This window comes from Odontesthes bonariensis, chromosome 7, assembly GCF_027942865.1.
Source record: "Odontesthes bonariensis isolate fOdoBon6 chromosome 7, fOdoBon6.hap1, whole genome shotgun sequence".
In the NCBI taxonomy this organism is placed as follows: Eukaryota; Metazoa; Chordata; class Actinopteri; order Atheriniformes; family Atherinopsidae; genus Odontesthes; species Odontesthes bonariensis.
In genome coordinates, this window is record NC_134512.1 from 9058870 (window position 1) to 9085022 (window position 26153).

The 26153-nt window shown below is 37.8% G+C and overlaps 1 protein-coding gene across 1 annotated transcript in view; it reads left to right on the top strand.

Moving 5' to 3' along the window:
• cdh13 (cadherin 13, H-cadherin (heart)) overlaps positions 1-26153 on the top strand; it is a 394183-nt gene that overhangs the window by 235809 nt on the left and 132221 nt on the right. Inside the window, exon 8 of the mRNA XM_075469363.1 lies at positions 20017-20195. Within this exon, the coding sequence (XP_075325478.1) occupies positions 20017-20195 (179 nt within the window). The remainder of the gene's footprint in view (positions 1-20016; positions 20196-26153) is intronic.

Genomic DNA, 26153 nt, shown 5'->3' on the forward strand with positions numbered 1-26153 from the left:
GTCTGTGAAAGTTGCATCAGAGTGTGCTGTGCGAAGCTGAACCGATTGCACTGATGCAAACCTGTTATGCTCCCACACAGGAAATAAAATGTCCAATCATCCAGAAACTCCTTGTCTTCCTTAAATAAACACAACGCAGAGTCGAGGGGTTATTTGGTCTTCCAAATAACCAAAGTGACTGCAATTTCCCCTGTTATGTCCATAAGTACCATAAAAGTCCATAGGACTGAGGTATATTTGTCTAGGTAGCATAATTTATTGTAATAATTTTAAATAATTTTTTGTTATTTTTTGCATAATTTGCCAATCAGTTAATATTACACCTTAACCATTATTTATTTATTTTCCTCATATTGTTCCAGGATTCTATGAAATAAGTAAACACATAAGCTCTTAATGATAAGATTCATTCAATTTTCATTCTAAAGAATGTAATTAAAATGACAACATATAAATCCAAGTCAAGTGTTTATTGAAGTTTTGGAAAATATGACTTAGAAAAGTATAACCAGTTGTCAAACATGGTTAAGTGCAGCTTACTTATGTGAGATTTCTCTCTTTTTTAAATATAATACTGCACCATTAACAATGAATGTGTCATTATACATTCTGCTATCATTGTCAACATTATATAAAAGATTTAAATCATTACAAGTCAATGATTGAGCACAAAAGGGTAAGTTATACTACCTGGAAAAATAGCAGGGTTGGTGGAGCCCTGGGTTTCATCTTTGCCTCGCAAGGCGAGCCCGAAAATCCTGCAAAATTCTTCCAAACTTCCTTCTCCGCATTAGTACGACGACTAAAGGGTACTTCTGTCAGAAACACTAACGTATTGTTGCACTCGACACTCGCCATCTTCTTCATAGAATGTTTTTTTTTTTTTTCTTTATTGAAAACCACAATGTTACAACAACAAGTAGAATGTTCATGGTCCCGCGCAACAGACATATGATGACGAAAGCACGTTGTGCGTCGTTTGTGCGAGCACATAAACCCTCATAGAAAATGCATTGGGAGCAGGATTTTTGAAAAAAACCGAGGTCCCGTTCATGTCAATGGGAGCTTCCTGGTGCAAATTCGACCCTGACAGAAATCGCACAAAATGGGCGTAGCAACACCAGGCGCGACCTTAATCTGATTGGACAATGACATATACAACCAGTTTGCCTACAGCAGATCAGTCCCACTTTAGCAACTAGATTAAAAAAAAAACTCCGTGTTTGGTAGTGCGTCGCACAAATCGCCCCTATGGAGGAGCCGCCACTGCTTCAGAGACAGCTAATCATTAGTTTTAGAACATTTCAAATCAGCCCACATCTGAATAGGCAACAACATGTTTTGTTACCTATTCAGATGTTTTCTACCAACACCAACTTGAGCTGCCGACCTGTGTGGTCTAAAGCACTGCACTGTTGACATGTTAGTGATTGATTGGATAATTGCACAAATAAGCAGCAATACAATAATCTCTCTTACCCTCTCATGTTGATCCATACGGTAAGTCGGTGTCAATAAATGGTCTTTGAAAAAGGCAATCCCTCACTCTGAAAACAATGGGGTTCAACCATGTGTGTATGAAATCAACAGAGAAGAGACCACTTGATTAAGTCTATCTCTCTCTGATGTCATTTAGGAATGGATCAAAAATCATGTTTACATCAAGAAAAAGCAATGTAGGAATACTGCAGCTTTGATATAAGTTGTGCATTTCAACATCTACACAAACTTGAAACAAAACCTCAAACCTGCCAGTAGCTGCCAGAAAAAGATGGTGATTGGTCTGAAATCGGTCCGCTTGGAGTCTGGCAGGATAGATTCTATTGTGACAGCAATCTCACCAGTGCCACAAAAATCCAGCTGCCTTGGGTTAGTTATCTGTATCTGTAAGTTATTTGTTCTTGTGCTGCTCATGAAATGCCAACATACTGGAACAAATATCAACATAGTTAGCTTCATGGCATCTTATTTTTGACCATTTGCTGATTTACGGTAGTTGTCTTCTAAACGCTTTTGCAGTTTAATTCATCAGCTTCCTATCTTGTCTTGTTAAATAATCAAATGGTTTAATAATTTACATATTCATTCGTCCACCATCAGTTTACACAAGCATCACATAATTGGGATTTCTGTTAGTGTTTATGTCAATGATAATTCTTTTTTAGCTTAAAAAAAATCTAAGCTTATAAAGCACTTTAAAGCAGGTTATAACATATTGGTCCCATTTTCAGGTAAATTTATGCTGTTCTGCTCTACGTTAGCACTATGTATTGTTATTCAATATTTCGCTGATAATAGCCCCCTCTTTGTCATCTTTGATCGTTGATGGAATCCAAGTTCTATGAGAGTGCGGCTCTAAATAAATTGGTCTTAAAATTGACACAAACACGTAACCATGTCCCACACATTTCAAAAGCTCCTTTTTATTACACTGCTCTTCTGTGTTTCACAGGGATAAATAAAGCACTGTGTATCACTCTACTTTGTAGCCAAGAGCAATACCTCAGTTTGAAGAAATCAGAGCATCCATCAACACAATATGGAAGGTCTTTGACAAGTTAAAGGCCAGGTTGAAGGATTTCTGCCCCATCTCACACCCTCAAGCCATATTTCTGAACATCTGTCAGTGTTTCATGGTTATGTTTTCACTAGACTAAAATAATAAAGTTCAGATGACACACACAAAGAAGCATTTATAGTAAAAAATACGAATCAACCATGTAATGTCTTTGGTTTGTGATTGTACTGCTCTTTTCACATCATCTTTTTGCGCTTAAATTTTTTTTTTACCATAATCTTCTCTTTTCTTGGTCTCTGAAATCATTAGTGTGCAGTAAACATAGTATTTGTCACACTCAGAGAATGGAGGACGGAGATGCAGGAGATGTAATTCCAATACTTTTATTCGGAGGGCAGCAGATCAACAAGTTCCTCGTTAGAGAAGCTAAACGGGCTATGAAATATTAATCTGATAATATGCTTTTCCAAAATGGAAAAGTATATCTATAAAAATGATCAAACTCAAAATCACTCCTCTAACGGAGGAAAAAACAAAAGACCATGAAACTTTAACTTTAACTAAATATCACTCCTACTGCGGAGGAAAAAACAAAGAGCCTCTCCTAAAAATCGGAGGAAATACACTATGATAAAATTTACAAACAAAAACCACTCCACCTAGGAGGGAAAACAAAAAGGCTATAAACGAAACTAACACTGTAACTCTTACAGGTTCTACTTCATCAAAACTTACTATGGGAAACAAAAAACACTCTTACGAGGATAAATACCACTTGGTAACTTGGAAACAGGCTTGGTAAAGGGGCTTGGCAATAACGCGAGAATGATGCACTTCACAGAGACAGATACAACACACTGGTACAAGACAGGGGGAGACACAGACTCTTAAGCACACCAGGGTAATGGGAAACAGGTGGAATCATTCATACCACAATCAGACTGGAGCACGAGAGGAAGGGCAAGTGACCTGGAACGAGAGGGAAGTTAATCTTTCAAAATAAAACAGGAAATGACGAAACAATACATGAAACGAGACAAAAACCCAACTTAACCTCACCGCGGTGTCACAGTATTGACCACAAAGGAGTGAACAAATGTTTATACTCATGCATGTGTAGAGTAAAACTCTCATTTAGGGAGGATTTTTCTAATTTGTACATTAAGTTTTACATAGAGAATGGAGGGTCATGTAGTAATCAGAATCTAACATCACTGGTACAGTAGGTATTATTACCACTTCTGTTAAGGTTTCACACACAAATGCTTGTTTCCAGAGAGAATCAAATCTGGTCGACATTATCATCATAATCTTCATCGTTAAAAAATGAAATAAGAAGCATTGAATTCTTAAACGGGGTCTTTGCACATGAGCTGTATACATTTTTCTTTGAAACTTGTCAGCTAAGTGGCCACATAGAACGGTATTACAAAAACCTGCTGATGGTTTTATTGGCCCTATATCTTACTTATTTATAATTCATTAATAAAGACATTGGGATTAGATTTTCTATTCCTCACTGACCTTTACTGTTTTAAATGCTGGGCTCAGAGAGTGACAGGGACAGGATGTTTTGTGGCAGTATATATGATGTTAACATTCAAAATTTTGGAAATGGGTATTCTTGAATGACGATATATTATCATAGATTACAATCAATCAATCAATAGAGTTTAGAAAAAAAGAGAGAGTTAATATAACAAATAGATGTGTATGCTTCTCCCCTTGAAAGCACAATACATTTGATGTATTGTCCTAAAAGGTATCCATGCTGGTTGTGCTCTTGTAACACTAGAGTGTGCCTCATTCTTTTTCTCTCAAAGTTCCCTGCTTATTTGGCACAATGCTGATGTTTTAGGAGATTGCATCTCCAGGTACAAGTGCTCTCTCATGAAAGCTAGATCTGACGTCAGGAAGATTTTTGCTTGGAAGTTTGATATTTTCATTGAGTTGTGTGTTAGTTGCAGATTTGCATGAGCATACATTTCAAGTACAGTGTTTGAGTACATTTTACCACCTTTTCTCCAAACAACAAAATAATACTGTTAGATCCATGCTTATTCCATGTTTTTTTTTCTACTCTTCACTGTGCACAGTATATTTACCCCATTTACTACATTTTTATATTACATTGATTTGGCTACTTGTTATAAAGTTTCACAGTGCAATCGTATTAAACAAAATGTGTTGTTTTAGTTGTACTTCTTGATTAGATAGCATTTGCACTGCAGGTAATCATAGTGGACAGTTTTGCCTAATGTGTGTTTTGAATTTGCACCAAAATGCCACACATGCAGGCAAATTATCTCTAATCAGTCAGCAGCTGGAAGTTTCTGCCTCTCTTTTTTTTGTCTTGTTTAATTTGGTAATCTTGTCTAATGACATGTACATGACACAAAACTTCACCTAAAGAATTAAGTTTTTTTAACGTACTCCAATTCTTAAATAAAATCATAACTTTGATCCAGCGTGCTAATTCCAAGCTCTGCATTCCTCCCATCCCTCTGTTCTGTTGCATAGTAGCTAGCTGCTCCACACTGATTGCTTCCCTCTTCCTGGGTGAGATCAGATGAATACCCACTAATAGGTTTTCAGTTTAATTCAGTGAGCCACTAGTGCAGAATTACAAGGGATTTTCCTGGGGTAATTAATTGAAGTGTCCTTTTAAAGAGGAAGTATCTTTTGTCTTGATTTAGTGAGCGAAGTCATGCGCTGGAATCTCGATGGTAGAGGAGTAGAGAGATTGGGGATTTGTGAATCCTTTTTGAGTTCGTGGGGCAGTATTTAGAGCTGTATTGGAGGTTATCATCCCCAGAGGCAAACGATTGCAACAAACATAATTCTGTCAGAACCACTCCCGTCAAAATGAGACGAGAAACAGATATAAATTTCAGAAGCTTATTCTGAATGCATACAATTGTGTTTGGCGGTATGGCTCTGTTCGGAGGAAGTTCCCGACTTTTCCATGAGCTCCATGGAAGCCAAGACAGGGAACAGCAGCATCCTCAGGTGGAGTGCCTTCCATTTGCTGTAAAGGCAACAACCCCCTAGAACAGAGCAAGCAACAATTACAACAGTATGACATTGTTTGGCAATGAGAAGTCAGTGGAGCAGGGGAGGTGGTGGGTGCAAGCAGAAAGCAAAAAGAGCAGTGACAGCAAACCAAGTTTAAATGAAGCGCCCCAAATGCCAGCATCCAATTGCGAGCAGCAGCTGATTACCCATAAGCGCAGTTGGTTTGTGGACAGCCATAAGGGTTGGGTCGGCGTCAGCCAATAGGCAAAGGGCGCGTTGACTACGTGGCCTCCCAGAACTATCGCGGTGCTCCATTCATTGATTTTAAAGGTCCTACAATTTATCTTTTTCACAGCTGACTGAATGAGTGTTGACATGAATGTGTTAGTATTTGGATTTGACACAGCAGGAATGATGAGTTTAAATCCAGATGTGTTCTCCCTACAGCTAAAATCCCTGTACATACTGCTTTGTGTGCTGGAAACCAGCGGTGTCATTTTTAACACTAACTTATCCTCAAACATGCCGGAACAAAGCTTTGCACGAGTGTGCTTGCAAGAGACATCCTCAGTTACAGTGCATTTAGTTATTCAAAAAACTGAATTTCCATTGAGTATCATAGAGGACCCATTGCTGATTCGTATGAGTTATACTGTATATTCGCTATGTGTCCCAGTTGATGTATATTCAGTTAGGTCCCTCATTTTGCATTCTGACTAATTATTGCTTGGTATCACGGAGAACCAAGTGGCTCCATAGGTTTAACATAAATACATTTCTGATAGAAAACTGACCAGCTAGAAGACAACATGTGGCTTAGCATGAGTGAGGGTGAAGGCATGAAATATACTAACCCAGGGGTCTTCAACGTTTTACAGGCCAGGGACCCCCAAACTGATGGAGAGTTGGAGCAGGGACCCCCTACTATTTATATGGCATACAATTGTGTTTTATATTTAACGGGGCCTAGTGCCATGTATAAACATAGGTCCTCTGTTATTGTACATTCAACACTAAGCTATTCAAATAATACACAGGTTAATATAATCATGTTTTTATTTTAAACATGTGCAAGGTACAGGGTGGCCGTGCCACTGCCTTTTATAAACAAACATCTTGCATACAACACTGAGCTATTCAAATAATCCACAGATTTTAACTTTAACCCTCTGGAGTCTAAGGCCTTTTCAGAGACTTTGAGGCAGTTGTCACCACCTTGACATTTTCAAGTATTTCAACTAACTGTAAACATCTATGCAAAAGTGACACATATGGTTGTATTCTGAAAAGCCTAACAAAAAACAAAATGAGAGTGAAGTGAATGTAATACAAACAAGTTTTATTTAAATTGGGGGAAACACAACTGTACAAAAAACCAAGTTTTAGAGGTCTTCAAACAGTGCAAGAAAACACACTATAAATGTATCTAGCCAAGACTTTTGAAGGTTGAACCTTGTAAACAAAAGTGTTGGCTGCATAAAAGTAAAAAGTGCAGTCAGAAATGTTTTTTTGTTTTCACACAAACTGTAAAAAAGTAATTGTAACTCCAGGCAGTGTCTCTGTTAGTTGAATACTAATTAGATGGGTGTGTAACACCCCTGATTCCCCCCACCCCACCCCCCTGTCACTCTCCATGTGATAATTGTCTGTCACTGGCAGGACATTGCTGCCTTCCCCCACATGCTGGCTGAATGGGGCGTGTTCTCACCTGTGAATAGCCACTCAATCACCTGGTACTTTACATGTGAATAGCGATAGGTGTGGCCTAGGAAGCTGCTGCAGTCTGAGACTACAGAAAATCCAAAGATTTCTGTTCACTCTCTTTAAAAAGGGCCACCTATATAATTTATTTTAATATATATATATTTGAAAACTAGAAGTTTCAAGGTTTTTAATGGTGTCACTTATACGTTTCAATGACAAAAACTCACAGAGTTACAGATGTGTTTTTGGAGATGTGTAAAAAAATCCCGCCGGCGGGATTTAGACTCCAGACTGTTTGCATGTAGATGGGACAATGAATCCTCAAACCATCTGTGGATGGCACATGTTTGCACACAATTTGTGAGAAAAAACTGTTTGGAAAAAGGGGGTCCGCAACCCCCCTGGGGGGGGGACCTGTTGAAGACCTCTGTACTAACCTATAGAATTGTGCCAAGCTGCTTGAAAATGTGTCCGTCTGTATGTCTACTGTTGTCTCTCTTGTGTATGACCCTACGCTTAATAGTTGGCATTCTTCCTGCATAAATTCCTGTGTCAGAGGTTGTGAACTTTTTATTCTAATTGCTCCTCAGGGTCTTGGATTTTAATTAGTTACCTTGAGCTTTCAGACCATATTCCTATAAGATGGGGCTTTCACCTTATGTTTAAACTGTCAGCTAATGCATGCTGCGGTTAAGCAGGTTTGGAAATTAGACAGATGGATAGTGAGTTACTGCGAGTTCAAAGAATAATGGAGGTCTGGAGCTCACTCAGTAGTGTTGTTGTCTTTAATTGTGCAAACATACTAAGGCACAATCCCAAACCGACATGATTGGCCCTACCCTTTCCCTTCTGGGGCATTGGGGGCTATTTGGATGGATATATGATGACCACTACCCCTCAATCCCAATATAAAAGAGAGAATTATCCTACTTGCAAGACTGAAAAACACAGGCCCAGTGCCAGAGCCAAGGGGAGGAATTGTGATTGAACTTTGACTCCAAACTTGATTCTGACTAAGACACAATAGTCTTGAAAAGTTAAACTGTTTAAACATTTGAATACTACAAAACTAATTATTGAGTTTCTGGCCTACTTTGTTAAACGGATGTTCATTGTCCTTCAGCTAGGAAGCAACTGATTCAGTAGCACGCTGCTGAACTATGTAGCCTGCTTTTATTCGATAAGTTCACGTTCATTATGACACATTTTAAATCCCCTTGTGTATTTCGACCCAACTGCTAACCATGACATTATTTACTATTTTTCTCACATCCAGCTGGAGACTCTTCAGAGTCGCTGTTAGTGAAATCTCTGTGGAGATGGCTTTTGTGACTCTTGCCAACATTTCTCTACAGTGGCTCCAGCCTGATGAACATGCTGAGCAGCATCAGACATGACCCCGCCATCTAATTGTGCTCACACTCTGAGACTATCAATTAAGCTTTAGAAAACAAAAGGGTTATCTTTTACTTCCATGCTTCTTTGGATAAATGAACATTAAAAAGCGTGAAACATTTAGACTGGTCTGATTGGCATCACAGCCCCAGGATAGTTACATTTTGTCTAAAGATAAAGGGATCGACTGAAATGTTTTCTTAACCAAAAGATAAGTGCTTAAAAAGAAACCCTAACGAAAAAGACTTATAGGCCTTAATATGTTCTAATTACATTCATTCATTAATTCCTTTTCTGTACCAACTTGATTCTATTTAGGGTCGCGATGAAGCTTAAGCCTATCCCAGCTACCTTTGGGCAAGAGGCAGGGTACTGTCTGGATGCGTCACCAATCTATCATAGAGCCAACACGGAGACAAATGTGGCACTTAATCTCTCCTAATAAAACACAAACAAACAAGATAAATTATTTAAAAATCCTCAATGTATAAAGCAAATCTCCTTCACAGTTTTCTCAGATGACAGAAGGACCACAGCAGCTTTCTGAAAATTTCAGCACGTCTTTCCAGATGCAATTGATACCTTTGTCAACAAGCAATAACGGGAAAGAGTGGATGTTTCTTGTTGGCAAAGGGAACTATAACAAAGTGCTCTCGCTATTATGTCCCAATATGTTTCTACATACCTTTCATAGACGAGGGAGCTCTGTTTTCTCAGTAGCAAAGCGCAAATAGCACCTCTGTAATGTAAAACAGTGATATTGCCATTATAATTCTGGTTGTTGTGTATGCCTTAGACTTTGCATCACTCTTGCCCTCTTACTTGTCTGATCTTCAACTTTGTGTATATTTTGAGTAATGTATCAGTGTTGTAATCGCCACTTACGCTGTGCTCAGTCTCAAACTGAGGCCAAAGGAGAGCCATATTTATCACATTGAAAGGTCCAGAGATGGCAGCAGTAAACAGCCATGGTATGCTACTTCAACCCAGAATGTATTATGATTTAAACAACAGTGGCAAAAAGGAAGTAGTCATATGTTAATAAGGTCCATAACTAGCAGATATTTCCTATTTCTTAAGCGTTTGTACTTGTGATAGTTTTTATGGATGTTGCGCGTGTTTGGCAAACGTGATAGCTCATGATAGCTTAGGTTTTGAAGCTATTCGATTTGAGGGCACTGCAAGGCCTCTAAGAAAGCAACAGTTCTTGTGAGGCAGCGAGAGCTGTGTATTTCCTCTGGGATGGGCAGAGGGCAGCCAATGAATTTCTGTGCAACTAAGATGACCCTCATGCTTTCCTATCTGCTGCAGAGCTGCTGGCAAATTGCGTAAGGATACAGTTGCTTAAAACACTTTTGATGAGGTTCATAATCTTTCCACATGGTTGCAACTGAACAATCTGATCCTCAACACATATAAGACAAATGAGCTGATCATGGACTACTGGAACAAAAAAATTCACTTTATCTTGTCTACATATATGGGGACTGTGTGGAGATAGTCAGTGACTTCCAGTTCCAGAGTGTGCATGTGGATGATGATATCACATAGAAGACAGACACCAGAGTATCTGTTAAGAAGGCACATACACAGCAGCATGTCTACTTTCTGATGAAAGTAACACATGACTAAGAAATCACTGCTGTTCACTGTTCTATTCCTGTCCATGACAAGACTCTCTGATTGTCAATGGGATGATTTCAGGTAGGGTTGGTCTGTAGACGCTATTGGCCCTAAGTGAGCGTTTCACTTTGTGTTCTTGCACTTTAACAAATTGGTTGCTGTGAGGTGGCATGGGTATTATTGCTGCCTCTGTTGTTTAAACTTCAGAGATAGCAAAGAAACAGTTAAGTTTTTCTGCCAGAAAGTCCTCTCCGTATGCAGTTCCTTTTCATGTAGTTAGTGAACTAATAATAATAATACCGTACATTTAATTTTTTTAAAAGTGCCTTTATCAACACTCAAGGACACTTTACAACACATAAAACACAATAAATAAAATAACACAAGTTAAAAAGAGGCTAGATGGAGAATGCAGCTTAAAACAGATGGGTTTTTATTTGAAGAGGGGTAACTACTAGGCTCCCTGTCTTCCTTGTGTTAATGCTGTTGAAGGGTTCCTCAAGCTTCTTTGTTGATTTGACCTCTCTTAATTTTTCAGCTCTATACTGTACCCCATCTCCTGACCTGGATGTATTCTTTAGCTCCTTTTAGCGTGACCTGGATACTTTTGGTCATCCAGGGTCTATAAATTAGGAAATACACAGATGTTTTTTGTCAACTGGGATGATCTCAGTGCAGTACTTTATGGAGTGGAATACATACCTTTCTCTTTCATGTGTGTACTATCAGCAAAAGTTTTTGCGCACAACATTTCCTGCACATAAGATTACTTTTGACTTGTTTTATAAACTTTAACTAACCAACTGAGAGCCTTACTGCAGCTGGTTTTGCCATAGTCTTGATAGTTGGGAGGGAAAGCACCGTCTTCATGGCAGCAAGGTTTATTAATGCTGCAGACTGATCAGGGTTGCCTGTAGCTCAGGAAGTGGAATTGTCCAAAAATCAGAAGGTTGTTGTTTTGATCCCCTGTTTGGTTTTGCAAAAATATCCTTGAGCAAGATACTGAGATAATGAACCCCACATTGCTTTTTATATATTCATCGATATGTATGTGTATGATAAAGAAAAGCACTTTGGCTAGATAAGCCCTATATAAATTCAGTGTATTTACCATTGGTTGTAGTTCTACATCTGGGATTTCTTTCATCCATGGATACATGGGGATTTTTAACATCCATAGATCCCATTCTAAACAGAAGTTTCGTTTTATTTTTCAGCGTAGCAATGAATGCAAGGTCACTGGAAGTTTTCAGAGGCAGAAAGTCTTTTAGAATGTCACATCGTCTTTCTGACTCTGCTTTCATTTTCCTAAGTATCATCTTCCATTAAATTTAGCTCCTCAACTGTGGATTCAAATAGGTAGACTATGAGACCGAAATGACCCACCACTGTCTCCATAATGGTCCACAGGGTAATCCGCCTCTTCTGCATTTTGCAGATGGATTTCCTTAGAAAACGGTGTCACACTGCTAATGTGTAAAATGGTTGTTGCTATTTTGATGTCATTCAGTAATCTATTTTGAAGACCAAAGTTTGACATTTGGCATTTTGACATAATTTTTTTTTTTATTGATTTTTTTTGAGGATGTTGCTCATGTCTAAAAATAAACATGATTTGTTTATCCATGCAAACGAGTTGCTGTCTGACTGTTTGATAGAATGCAGGTTTAATGAACTTCCGCAATGGCTTTACTTTCTAAATCCATTTTATTATAATCTTGATAAGCAGATATTTGTACATAAACATGCAAAATCTGTAAATGAGGGACAGTATTTTGATACCAGAGGCTTCGTGCTTCTTTTTACTGCCTAAGTTGTGTTGACAAATCATTTTGAACTGGCTGTGGTTGCATGCAGGTAAACATTGTATTGAGAGCAAAAGAACCAGAATGGAGTGGATACAGTGACATTTTAGAACATTTGACAACAGTATAGATTTTCATTAGCTCTTCTAAATTTACCTGAACTCAAGCAATGACTGGCCACAGAGCACTATCCAAAGAACCACTGGCTGCACTGGAATCCTTGAACCACTGGCCATTGTCTCCTCTTTAGCTTATGTGTGGAGGATTATGCCAGTGATTAGGTCAGCTGTTAAATTGTCCTAGATGGAGATCCCCGACGAAATTAAGAAACTAGCCATTCCAGTTGGATGATTTTTGTGTTTGCCTTTGGTCACACTCAAAAAAAAGAACACTGTTTTTGTTTTTGCAAAAAATACTAAGAATTTTTTTTTAAGGAAGTTAAAGATATCGAACAAGTCCCCCAAGTAAACGCTATTCAGATGTTGTTTTTTATGCTCTCATTATCCTTGGAACTCTGCAACAGAGGTGAAGAGTACAGAGTTAGCATGACACCAAGAGCCACCATAGACGCATTAATGAGAAATATGCAGGTTTAAATAAACCAAGAGAGATGGGAAAGAAACCGGGGGCAATGTTTGGAGGTCATTTGGCTCAGCTGTGTCAAGTATATCAGATATGGACAATTTGAAGTGGTATTTCATGAGTCAGTCTCTTAGCACAATCACATTTAGAAAAGTCTGGTGTTCATTTTTCAGGTGTTTATGTGATTTGACTCATTGTCCGAGAAAGATTTTTTTGTATTTCAGTTGACAGACATGTTCGGTTCCAGGTTTTGATAACCTTTTTCATACATGTTTACATTAAAAGCATTTGTGTTTGAAAACACATATTCAGTCTGATTCCTCTCTCCTCTCCTCTCTATCTGTTTTGTTTCTGTAAATCATCCCCTATGCTTCGCTTATTTTTTTTCCATTATCAAGTTAAGATGTGATTTCATAATAAAGTTGGATCGTCATTGTGGAGTGTGAGGGACCATGCTTAATTAAAGGTGGGGTATCAGATCTTGGAAAAACGGTTCGTGCAAGCTATATTTTTGAAAATACACAACCTTGCCTCTCCCTTCAGCTCACCCCTCGAAACCACACCTTCAAAACACATGAACGAGTTACGAGTCTGTGAATGCGCAGGGGAGACGGGGGAGGGGGGCTGACGGTTGATTGTCAGAATCCAATAGAAGTAACTCTCATCATTACTTCTATTGGTCAGGCATTTCCTCTTGCTACACCCTCTACAATGGACTAAAATATTAATTATAAAAAAAATTTTCCAAACATTCTATTTTAGTGGGTGCAATGGGGTCATGAGCAGGTTTTCAGACAATATGATAAAAAATGCTCCAGAAAACATCTCATACCCCACTTTTAAGGACAAAGGTATTCAAAAATGAGGAACAATTTCAGTTTAATAGTTCCAAAAATGAATAAATCCAAAAAGTCAAATATGAGTAACAATTAAATCATACAAAAACATATGTGGGCCCAACTAAAATGAGGTCAACTAATTTAACACTAACACAACCAAAAACTGACCTCCAAACAAAGAACCAAAGTAAGGTTTGATGCAGTTTTTCTGAAGCTGAGGCAGTTTTATCTGAGAATGACAGAGGTTTTTCTGAAGCTGAGGCAGTTTTATCTGAGAATGACAGAGGTTTTTCTGAAGCTGAGGCAGTTTTATCTGAGAATGACAGAGGTTTTTCTGAAGCTGAGGCAGTTTTATCTGAGAATGACGGATGTTTTTCTGAGTCTGACACCTGAGTCTGAGGATGACAGAGGTTTTTCTGAAGCTGAGGCAGTTTTATCTGAGTATGACGGATGTTTTTCTGAGTCTGACACCTGAGTCTGAGGATGACAGAGGTTTTTCTGAAGCTGAGGCAGTTTTATCTGAGTATGACGGATGTTTTTCTGAGTCTGACACCTGAGTCTGAGGATGACAGAGGTTTTTCTGAAGCTGAGGCAGTTTTATCTGAGAATGACAGAGGTTTTTCTGAAGCTGAGGCAGTTTTATCTGAGGATGACGGATGTTTTTCTGAGTCTGACACCTGAGTCTGAGGATGTCCTAAAATGGACACCGTACCAAAGGCTGCTTAAATAGGGATGGAGTAATCCAAATCTGCCACATGAGGGAGCATAATAAAGGGGAAAAGTTACAAAATTACCTACAGCAAAATATAAAACAAATAAAGCAAAACTAACTTCAACTTAGCACAAATAATAAGTGAATGTTAAAGTGACAAAATTAAGAAACTAAGGCCAAATTTAACAAATAAAGTTCCCCTCCCCAGTCTTTTAAAAAGAGTGGCATATTCCAGGCTTCCTCTTCCAGCTGATCTCAATTTGCAGCACACGATGTGGTGGTGGTAAGAGCATCCACCACATGGAGTAAAGTGGAGTTGCTTGTCAAGTTCCATGTTCTTTGGCTCGTGCTATTTATATTCTCATTAGCAAATATGTCACCAGAGTGCTGTTATAGAAGGAATACCTGTCCTTTTCTTCTTTCTGTCAATCACAAAACTCGCCCTCTAGCATACAAACTGTAGCTATCTTATGTATCATTAAATCCATGCTGTCCTTTGACTGCAATTTTTTTTTTTATCAATTATACAGTAAATTTTTATAATGTAGTTTTTGCCAATGATCCAGCTATAACCCAAGCAGAATTAACTATCTGTGAACGAGGCAGGCAAGGATAGCTGGTCTGAATTTAACTTCATTTGCCATGCTGTCTGCCTGGTGCTCATTATCTCAAATTTTGTGTCTGTGCAGAAGATCCCCACAACAGCTTTTCACATATCTGGCTGTTATGGCATCTTAACTTTGTATTTAGAGTCATTTTCTGACCATCTACATCAGTAAACTTTTATAAACATTTGCTCATTGCATGGCTGTAAATATTGATTACTATGAAAGTAAAAGGTATGTTGAAAATTCAAAATAATTAGAATTGGAATCAAGTTGCAAATAGAATTTAAACATTCTTTCTGGATTAGAAAATGGACCAAAATACATTCCAGGAGTGAACGTTTTGAAAGACTACCTTATATAACATGCTTGAAAAACAAAATTGGTTGTATTTCGGGAAAAAATGACAACAGCATGCAGCTGTTTGTAAATTATTTGTGGTAGTGGTAAAAAAAAAATTGTGTGGGAAACCCACTCTGCATTTAACAGAACCAAAAAAATACCCCATTATCTGTATCTTTTTAAAGGTACCAACTGAAATTCTTTTTATTGTAAACTTATCATGTAAAACTTATGTAAAAATGCATTCTCACAGGCTGTATCGTAAAATGCTTTTCATTAGATTTAAGTAGCTTTAAGATTTTGTTTAAATAGAAACTGCAAAAGCTTTGCATTTGTTTGCTTGCTTTGATTGTTCCTACTTTTTGCACTTAATATTGAGTCACAATGTTTATCTGCAAGTCTTGACAAAAGGCTGTCTGAAGAAGCTTTACCATCACCATCACAGTGCAGAAGGATAGCAGGCTATCAGACAAATAAGCTGGCCATGGGTTAAAAAAATCTATATTTACAATTATCTCCATGAAAGGACAGATTTAACAAAAGATACAGACGCAGGCCCAGACAAGCCAACATCTTCACACAGAGAAGTATTGTTCTGGTAACAATAGGCAACTAACAGTGTGGGCAGGTGAAGAACATTTCAGACAAATAGATCTGCTGATGACTGCTTCACCAGTACGTGCACCCCTTTCACAACGATTGTCTTCATACTCCATGGAAAAAACTGCAGCCAAATAAAGACAATTTATATGCAAAAAGAAGACATTTTACTTGCAGGTGATAAGAAATGGTTGTACAAACAATGATAATCAGAACAAAGAAGTACATGCTGCTCTGTTACGGCTCCCATGAATACTTGTTTCATTAAGTTGCTTTTGTTGGCTAAGCAGACATTTTTCTTTAGACGTCTGTGCCATTATTTGAGAATCACTTGAATAACAACAGGATTTATCATATATATGCTATTCAATAAAAAACAAACATAAAGCTGAAATTAATTATTCTGATTACCTTCAGGCGCATTTTGTGTTTGTACATTTTGACAGATAAATTAATTATTTTCCAAAAATATAAATGAGCCTGGCTGCTGCTGATTTAATTGAATAAGCTGGTATGGTGCTATGAAATAGAGGGCTTATGAAATATTTCCCTGCATTTAGTATTCATTACAATGGAAATGTGAACAATGGAACCTGAAAACTATAAAAAAAGAAGTACTTCGAATCAGTCATAGGCCAACCAAATCTTCAGTGAAGACAGTTTCAACTCCAATAGTTCCTCCTCCCTTTCTCTTGTTCATTCAACCTCCCTTTTCTGTCTCCATGTATGTTTCATCTACCCTTATCTCTGCTGCCACCTCTTCACTGCATTCTGGTTTTGAATATGCTTACAATTCATCACACCCAACTATTGGTATTGGAGATGATTCATCTTTGAACTTCCTTTGATCTCATTCACACCTTAGAATAGCTTGGCTTAGCCTTTGGTCTTTTCATTCCCTTGATTCTGATTAATATAAATCCAACTCCTGATTTTAGAAGCTTCATAAATGAAAATGAAAGTCCAATCACTCACATTCATCTATATACAGCCTAACACAGACAATGTGTGGACACTCCTGATACACACTAGCTTTAAAGACATGCTAGCATCACATTTACGCCTTTTTCTTCTATCTCGTCTATGTTGTCTTGCTTCATCTTTTCTTTTTCGCACTGTGTCAGTTCCCTGGTGGCACCTGCAGATCTGCCATCCCCCACTGATTTCCCTTGGTGTTTGAGAAAGATATAGAAGTTAGCTGTTGGCAACAGCACTGTGTCCCAACAGCCTGTGTGATGAAATCAATCCACAACATGTGTATCAGCGCTTGATTCTTTTCTGCTCTACGCTGCTGCTTCTCATGTGTGAATTGGTGATATTTTACCTCACAGCCCTGCTGTTTCTTTTTCCCTTATTTTGGGTGAGCAGCTTATTTTGCAATAACTTGATAGACATGCATCACACAGTGTTCACAGACTATGTCTCTCAGGTGACTCAGTCTTTATTATATCTCTTCTTTCTCCATCTACTCTGAGCTGGTGTCATCCAGCAACACAGTAGATGGGTCCTAGTGATAAGGTAATGGCAGTCCTGCGCATTCACATCCATCTCGCCATGTAGCCATCCAATGCAGTTAAGATTGATTGAGTTTAGCTCCTTCCAGAGGATGAAGCTGATACGAGAGGGCAATGAGTCCTCACTGAGGCCACACACATGATATCACAGTATGATTAAACACAACTTGAAGTCAAACCCAGTCTCCATTGTCCTGTTATAGAATACCAGATGTTTATCATAACTCAATCAATGCTGATGGCTGTCTGGTGTTCTGGACTGACATATGCTTACTGGTTACATGATGCTCTGTAATTGAAATGATGGTATCTGATAAAGACAGTAAGCAGAGAGGGTAAGCTTCCCTGTGATATCACGTAAAGCATGTAAGATTGCATTACGTTTGTGAGACCTCCATTTTCCAGCAGAATGAGAGCATAATTCACTGAGATCTGTTCAAGATGACCACTTTAGTCATCGGTTTTAACTCTAATTTGCTGCAGGTTGCTGTGTCTGTGTGAAAAAAGGGTGCGTGCGTACACTTGTGGCAGTGTGTGCATGTGTGTGTGCTACCTTGGTCGTCTTCTAACAGTGTGGCTTTTAAGGTGTGAAGTGGAACAGAGTATAGGTAATGAAGGAGATAGGACTGTGTAATTAGTCTGTAGAGGAAGGATTACCAGTTTATTTAACTGTTAATGGTTCACCTTGAAGTGCAAATGCCAAGGGGACAAGACTCACATCTCTCTGTCCCTCATTACCTTCAGATGGACTAAAGACGTTTGCTTGTAAGCTGCTTTTATTTCATGTAGACTTTGCCTATTTTCCATCAGCCTTTTTGGGTCTGATTTGAGTAGTTTAGCAAATGCACTGTGCTAGACTAATGTCACATATTAAAGAGAAGCATGGAAAGAGGAACTACCTGGTGCCTGACCCCCTGGCCTGTTTGGTGGCCACGTCTGGCTTATGTATTTGAAACGCAAGTAACATATAAATACACACACACACACACACACATATATTACTCTTGGCTATGTAGTATTAACACCACATATTTTAGTTGGTAAAACATATTTTCAGTGAAACCAAATATTTGAAAAAGAATTGCTAAATTTGTTGGATATATATATCTCATATGACATATGTGATATATACATATATATATATACATATAAAGATCTGTCCATCGATTCATTTCCTCTACTTGCTTAATCCAACTCAGGGTCATGGGGGATTGGGGCCGTCTTTGTGCGAAAGGCAGGGTACACCCTGGAGAGGTTGCCAGTCAAATCACAATATAAATATATATATATATAAATATGGTTATATATTAGCCTTGCTGTTTAAAATAGAAGTCTTACTTAATTCAACAAGACAACATTCACTGAAATATTTAACTGATGGAATATTTATCAAAACTTTTAAAAAAATATTTGGATTAACTGAAAAGAGAATTAATTGTGTTTAAATTATAAGAATATGTATTACCAACAAAAATATGTGGTGTTCCTACTACATAGTCAAGAAACAGTATTTGAAATGTGTTGTGTGATTAAATCAAGCTAATCCTACAATGTTTGGTCTTGGAGTTGATTGTACTGTCGTTGCAACACAAATATATTCACTATACTTTTCTACTACAAACTACTATCTCGTCATTTAAATAAGTTCCATAAAAATTTCATGCAGAAAACAGTCAAAATAATCAGTCCTACACACATGCTTCTCGAACCGATGAAGTTTTCACCAGAACAAGAAGATGTGAATTGAGATATTTAACAGACACGTTTGCCACGCTGGAGAAATAGAAAACATTATTTAGACTGGAGACAGCCAAATGTGGTTTATATTTGTGTCAGCATGTTCTTGCAGGGGTGCCTATTTGCCAGTGTACATTTCTGGATGTGAGGATTGAATGTGTGTCCCACTGAATCGGTGTCACATCACCGGCAGGAGGCAGGGATTGAGGGCTGAGTCAAGGATTGCCTCTTTTTTCAGCTCAGATGCATCGGATAGGTTTTCCATTTTTTCTTCCCATTACCAAATGAAATGCACCCTGCTGTTATAGCTGACATGACAGAGGAGACAAGTTAATAGCATGGGGGTGAATGCAGAGGTTGCCTGGGTAACAGTTTAAAATGTTATTTTTCATGCATTTAAAGAAACACTTCAAAGCACATATAATATGACATAAGAAATATGTGGAAGAGTTATTCTCAGGCTGACTATTCTATTCTATGGCTTTTTATTTTTTTCTAGATTTTTGGCAGGTGTCTGGCGTGTTTACCTATTCCAGGATTAATTTTTCTTCTTGTTCTTTTATGAACATAGTAATAAATGCACACATTAAGATCCTAAATTGCATCTTGCTTATTATGTCATTAGCTCACTCACGCCAGAGTATCAGATAGATCCTTGATGTGCTCTATTCCTGTAAAAAAAAAATGTAAGATCCTAGTGGAACAATCTGCCAGTGGAGATTAAACTTTTACCAAATGTAGACATTTTTAAATCCAGGTTAAAGACATTTCTGTTCTCATGTGTCTATGCATGAAATATCTTTTAACTTATCTAGACTGTTGCTTGTTTTTAAATTCATTTAAATTATTTTATTTGTTTCTCTTTATATTCTTTTATGTATTTTTAATGCTACTTCCACTCCCTGCTGCAATGCTTTTATTTTATGTAAAGCACTTTGAATTGTTTGTACATGAAATGTGCTATATAAATGAATTTGATTTGATTTGATTTTTGATTCATGCTTGTCCTTCAATGTGTTCTGTAGGAACCACAGTGATGACAATGACTGCGTTCGACGCAGACGACCCTGGAACAGATAACGCTGTGCTGCGTTACAACATCATCCGACAGTCGCCAGACAAACCTTCACCAAACATGTTTTACATCGATGCAGAAAGAGGCGACATTGTCACCGTCATTTCTCCCAGATTACTCGACAGAGAGGTTGGTTAACTTTTGTCTGTATGCAGGGTGTGCTACTTTGAATTGTGCAGGGGCCGTTACTCAATGTGGAACAGGGTTTGCGCTTTTGCTGGACACGTTTATCTTTGGCATTTCTGAAGAATCTTCACTCTCCCAGATTATTTTCAGTGCGCCAGTTTGCAGAGTGAAGTGTGTGCATCCAGTTTGTGTGCATGGGTAATGTATGCCACCTATAAATGGTTGTTTTTTTATCTTTGTATGAATAAGCACTGGTGCATGGCAGTCAGCAAGTGCAGAAGGCAGATGAGCGTCTCTCCATATCCCCTTCTAACCCGAGTGAGACAACAAGATGATTGCTTTTCTAGCAGGGTGACGAATGCCAGAACATCGATTGGGTTCGCTGGTGGAAGAGGAATATTAGCTGTTGTCAGACACTTAGCAAATAGTTTAATTGAGGTGATACACACTCATCCGTCGACTCTGGTGCTGTCCAACAAGCCTGGATGAAAACCTGCCATCCGGAACCATGGCGACTAAATGCCCTGATGAGCCAATCTCAGTTCCTACAGTAAACTGTTTAATAGAGGTGTAATTGATTAAAGGTACAATGAAATGAGATGTAATCAATGCTGTGAGCATAGTTAGCTGCTTTTGTGTGCAGAGGAGAGACCAAATTATCGAAGAGATATATGGTGGTCTTTGTGGTTTCTCCTCTTTCTTAGGAGGGTGAAAGTGAGACTTTGAAAGCATCTTGCAGCATTTTAAAGATTTATTGCTGGTGTTTGGAAAAGGTAATTAAATGGCTTTGAAGATGGCACAACGCCAAAACACCAGCCTGTTTTTGGGCTGGATAAATCTCCCTCAGTAAAGCTTTCTGCTTTAATGTGAAGAAAATATTTTCAGTTATTATTTGTTTTACAGTGAGAGCTGTCCGGACTATGGACTCGTTTCGGTCATATTTCCATTTGTTTTGATGCAAAAAATACATATATTTTTTACATTAATTTAACCTGTTGGAGCCAGTCCTACATTTGATGTAAGGTCTGCAAAACTCTAGTTTTGATTGAAGAAATGATTGGAAGGGCTGAACTGTGGTATGGTGGTTAGCATCGTCACCTCACAGCAAAACGGTTGCTGGTTCGAATCCTGGCTGGAGCCTTTGTCCAGGGTGTAACCGGCCTCTTCCCCAATAACAGTTGGGAGTTGGATTAAGTGGGTATAGAAAATGGATGAATGGAATTATTAGGACAAAATTATAAACATTTAAAGTTTGTGAATACATGTTTTTCATGGCAATGAGTCAGTTTTATGCCTCCTTGAAGTGATGTCCTCCTCTTTCAATGAGATAAATATGCCACAGCATATGTTTTTTGTCAATTAAAAATGACTTAAAAAGCCTCGTGAAAGTGCAGAAGGGATCACTTTTAAACTATGTTTAGGTTGTTAAGAGATTTAAACTCAGTCATTCAAGCCACTCCTCATACAATGATGAAATAAACCTGACACCCATCATGTCATCTGCCATCTCAAACAGTTAGTGAGGTCTGCATGCCAAGCTTGTTTCTGCAAAATTCTGTGTTGGTGACAAAGTGTAAAAAAAAAAAGTTAAACAAAAGACAAAAACAAAGCATAGCCACATATTGTGTCCTTTTTCCAAATTCCTCCAACATATTTCAGGTGTTTTCCCCCAGTGTTTATAGTGGATAGACACCTCCACTGCCCAAAGGAAGCAGAAAGCAATCCAGAGACAATTGGAAAATCAATTTTGTCACTTTGAAATCAGTTTGATTTTCCCTTTAGTGCTTTCTCTGCTGCGGAAAATCCTGTCTTGATATGCACATTTATTCCACCACTCTGTTTGTCTTCTCTTTTACCTGAGACGTGTCTCCCCTTACTATCTCATATTATCCTAATAAGAAACGTCTTTGGGTCAATGGCAGGTTGTAATGTTTGACAGCTAATAATGCTGTTACGATGAGGCCATTATTCTTGAGTTTGAAAAGTTCAAGGAAGCTTCACATCTTTTACTGAATATACTCAGAAACCTTTCTTATTCTGCTTTCCAGAAATCTTCTGCTGTTAGTCTGTTAGCTGTGCAATATACTATACATATATATATATATCTATATATATATCTATATATATATATAGATATATATATAAATAATTTAACTTTTTCATACTTTTAGAAAGATTTTTATTTCATTCAGAAATGTTAATATATACAGCAAAGGAATCCCTGTGTTTAACTTATTATTTCTAATCAGATCAGATAGGGAGTAAATTCATTTATCCGTAAAGAGGAAAATAACATAAAGGTTTAAAAGGAATAGTAAGCCTCATCCACCTTTTTCAATCTGAAATAAAGAAAAAATAGTAGCTTGACATGCAACGGCAGTGTGTGAGGCGTTAGGTTATGTCTCTTAAAGCAGGTTAATTGTGTTTTTCTCCTTTGTGACCAAGTGTGTATGTATAGATGTGCGCAGTGAGAATATCTTATCTGAACTGAAATTAATTAAGCTGTTTATGGGCAACAAAACACCTTCAGAGACGTTAAACAGATGAGCCTCACGCTGCGCACATCTTACCGCTGATCGTACATCCTGGATAGAAAAAAAAAGTAGAAGAAAAAAAGTAAAATAATAATAATCCCAATATCTCATCTGGTTTATCTATCAGTCCAACATTCACCATTTCATGTCAAATCCTCACTGCAGCACATTTTTTCTTAGAGGCTTGTGAAGGCTTGTGGAGGAGCAAAGATGTGAAACAGAAAAAGAACTAAGACGAACAAGGACAGAGGGTGATTGGCAGGGGGACAAAAATTCACCTCATCTTCAAAAGCATTTATGTACTTACATCAAGTTGACCTTTGTGGTTTGTTTAAATGAACGCAAGCATACAGTCTTTATGCAATTCTTAAAAGAACACGTGAATGCAAAACATGTTATGTGATCATTTCATTCACATATGGTATACTGTATCACTGGAGATATAGGTAGTGCAATGATCCCTATTTTTACAGTTTACATACTCATGATCACTAATAAATATGTGGAATTTTCTTACAGATGCAGCACAAAGAAAATATGTCCTATGTTTTAATATAATGCACAAAACAAGAAAGATGGTATTGGATTAAATTTACGGCAGGATATTTTTTAAGTGATATTACAGTGATAGAAAGATCAAATTTCAAAGACACGCACAGAAACATACATTTGTTAGTGCCACACACACCAGCCATTGTAATCCATTTTAGTCTTTGGAGTGTCCGTATGCAGGCAGGCTGTAACCAGAGAGGACAGGCTGCTAATGGCAGTGTGACTTCCTGACTCCCTAATGTTCTCCGGACAATCTGGGAGCTGTCACTGCTTTGGATGGCCAATCGATGGAGTCGACCGACCCCTCTGTCCCCCTCCATGTTCTACAGAGGTGAATTACATGGGGATGAAACGGATGCTTGTGTGGATGTGGTTGAGTGGGTCGAGGTATTACTCACGTTGCGGGGACTAATCTGTTTACACATACAGATTATGTGGGTGTGTCTTACTTTTAGGAACAAAAAGCAAAGAAATAGATCTAAGTCACCGTAATGCTCTTTGAAGTCACGACTGCAAGGATGTTTATGTAAGTGATGGAATCTGGCATTTACTCTCAAGGAGATAAGGCTTTTTCATTTAGAGTTCTCCTTGTAGAGCACTTTTTCAAAAAGACATTTTGATATGTCACAGAAGGTAAAGCGCAAGACTACTAATGGTAGCTCAGTTCCAATAAGTGTCCAAGTCAGCCGTGACAGGAAACGAGCATTAACAAAAAGCAAGACCTCCCCTAAGTGGAATGCTGTTGTCATTAAGCTACATCTGTGCTTCTATTGAGACAACTCCAAATGTCTCCTGTTAAAGGTCTATTTTTACACCCTATATGTGGAGATGTGTTATGAATACTTTCAAACCAATTGTACAACACCTTGTTTTTCTTTCACCTCGCGGTGATTATCACACAGAATGTACCGCTTCACAGCTCCCTTTGGAAACTTGCACCTAATGATGATATTCAGACAAATGAATTACATTTCAGTCTTTCTAAGCTTACCAGTCTACTTCAGGCTGATCTCTATACATTAAAGGGGGCATATTATGATAAATATTGTTCTTTCTGTGCTTTAGAGCATGTATTTGGGTCATGTCTGAAGTCACTACCACCTTAATGTAATGTGAGGGTTTGATGTGTGGTGGTTGGATCACTCTTTATAAGAAGAAACAGCAGGATGGAGACGGATAACTTTCTCTAGCAGCACTTTACTCAATTCCACACTTCATAACATTTTGACTCCCTTGTTCGCACTTTTCACGTGACTGAACTAACCAATCAGAAGCTAGGACTTCAGTTAAGGTAAACTTGAGGGAATCAGAAAGGGAGATTCAACAGACTATCTTAACTGTCTTAAAGATGCACTTGTAAATAATTAAACATGTACACATGTAAATGATAAATGTGTAACATAAATATGTAAATAGTTAACTGATGTAAATTATAACATTGTAAATGCATTTTTAGTAAATTAACTCAAATATAAATCATATTAACTTCTGAGCACAGCTGTCAAATATAAATTAACTTCACTTCTTAACCTTACATGAGTAACTCAGAGAAAACACAACCCGGCATTTTGTTTTGGGCCGCATATATCTGAAAATGTTTAATTCAGTTAGCCATTCAGATTTGAATGGTAAATTTAACATAATTTTACAAGATCATTCAGCCTTTTTCGTTATTATCTCCTAACTGCAGATGATGCTTCATTTACTGTACCTCAGAAATGGAAAGTTGTAACTCTTGCTCTTGCTTTTTGCTTTTCCATCAACACCTAATATCATTACTAATATAATTTAAATCCTCTACCAGCGCTTTGTTTAATGTTTTATGTCCCAACAAGGAAATCTGACTTCTAATTGGCATTCTATCTTTTTTTTTTTCAACAGTTGAAAGTTAAAGATTTCAATTTCCCATCTGTCATTGAATGCACTATCAGTAGAGAACTGATAACAGCCATTTAGAAAATAAATACTTTTTAAATATTACCAAAATAAACAACAGATCTTAATATTTATCACTACAAACTTAAACAAAACAGATGGATGGAGTGACTAAGAAGTCCAGAGCTGCTGTATAATACAGTAATTAAGATGTGAATTCTCAATAATGTTATGCAACAGCCGTTGGCTGTTTGATTTTTAACTGCATGCATATTTTAACAATTTGGGTTGTGCAAAAAATGAGTCATTCTGAGATTGTGCTTGAAAGAGGGCTCAGTCGCCGACCAGCTGTACATGATCTAACTGCAGATAAGAGAAATGTAAGTATCTGAGATTAAAATTGGCAGTCATGTATTTTTTTTATCAGTTTATAGTGTGACCTACACTCTCAGGCTACTGTATGCTCTCTTATATCCTAATAAAGTGCTCCAACAGTTATGAAGTACTACAGATCTCAAAAGAGGCAAACCATAAGAAATAGAGGGTCAGAGTGGAGTTGGATGAGCGACTCCACGCCCTACAAACGAGCTGCTTGAATGGAGGCTTGTATAATTTGAAAAAGAAGTTGCTTTACTGTTTCTTAATTAATTTGACCAAAGCATTGGCACAGACATGCCATTAAGTCCTCAAGCAGTTGTCAGTTTGGGGGGAAAAAAAAGGACATCACATGTCTCCTTAAAATATACTTTCTGTTGACACGATGAGTAATAATCTTTGTTGCGACATCATCTCTCAGCAAATGATCTCTGAATGTGTTGTGTGTAATAGGACTTAGTTTCCAGTCGGCTGCACTGTAAATGTGTTTACCTTACATTATCTGCTCTGTTGTGTTTGGCTTGTACAAATCCAGAGTGACAGGTAAATGGACGCACACAGCTATCCCTTTTCAGCTGTATTATATGCAATGATAGCTGCAAGTAAAGTGACCCAATATTTGTTT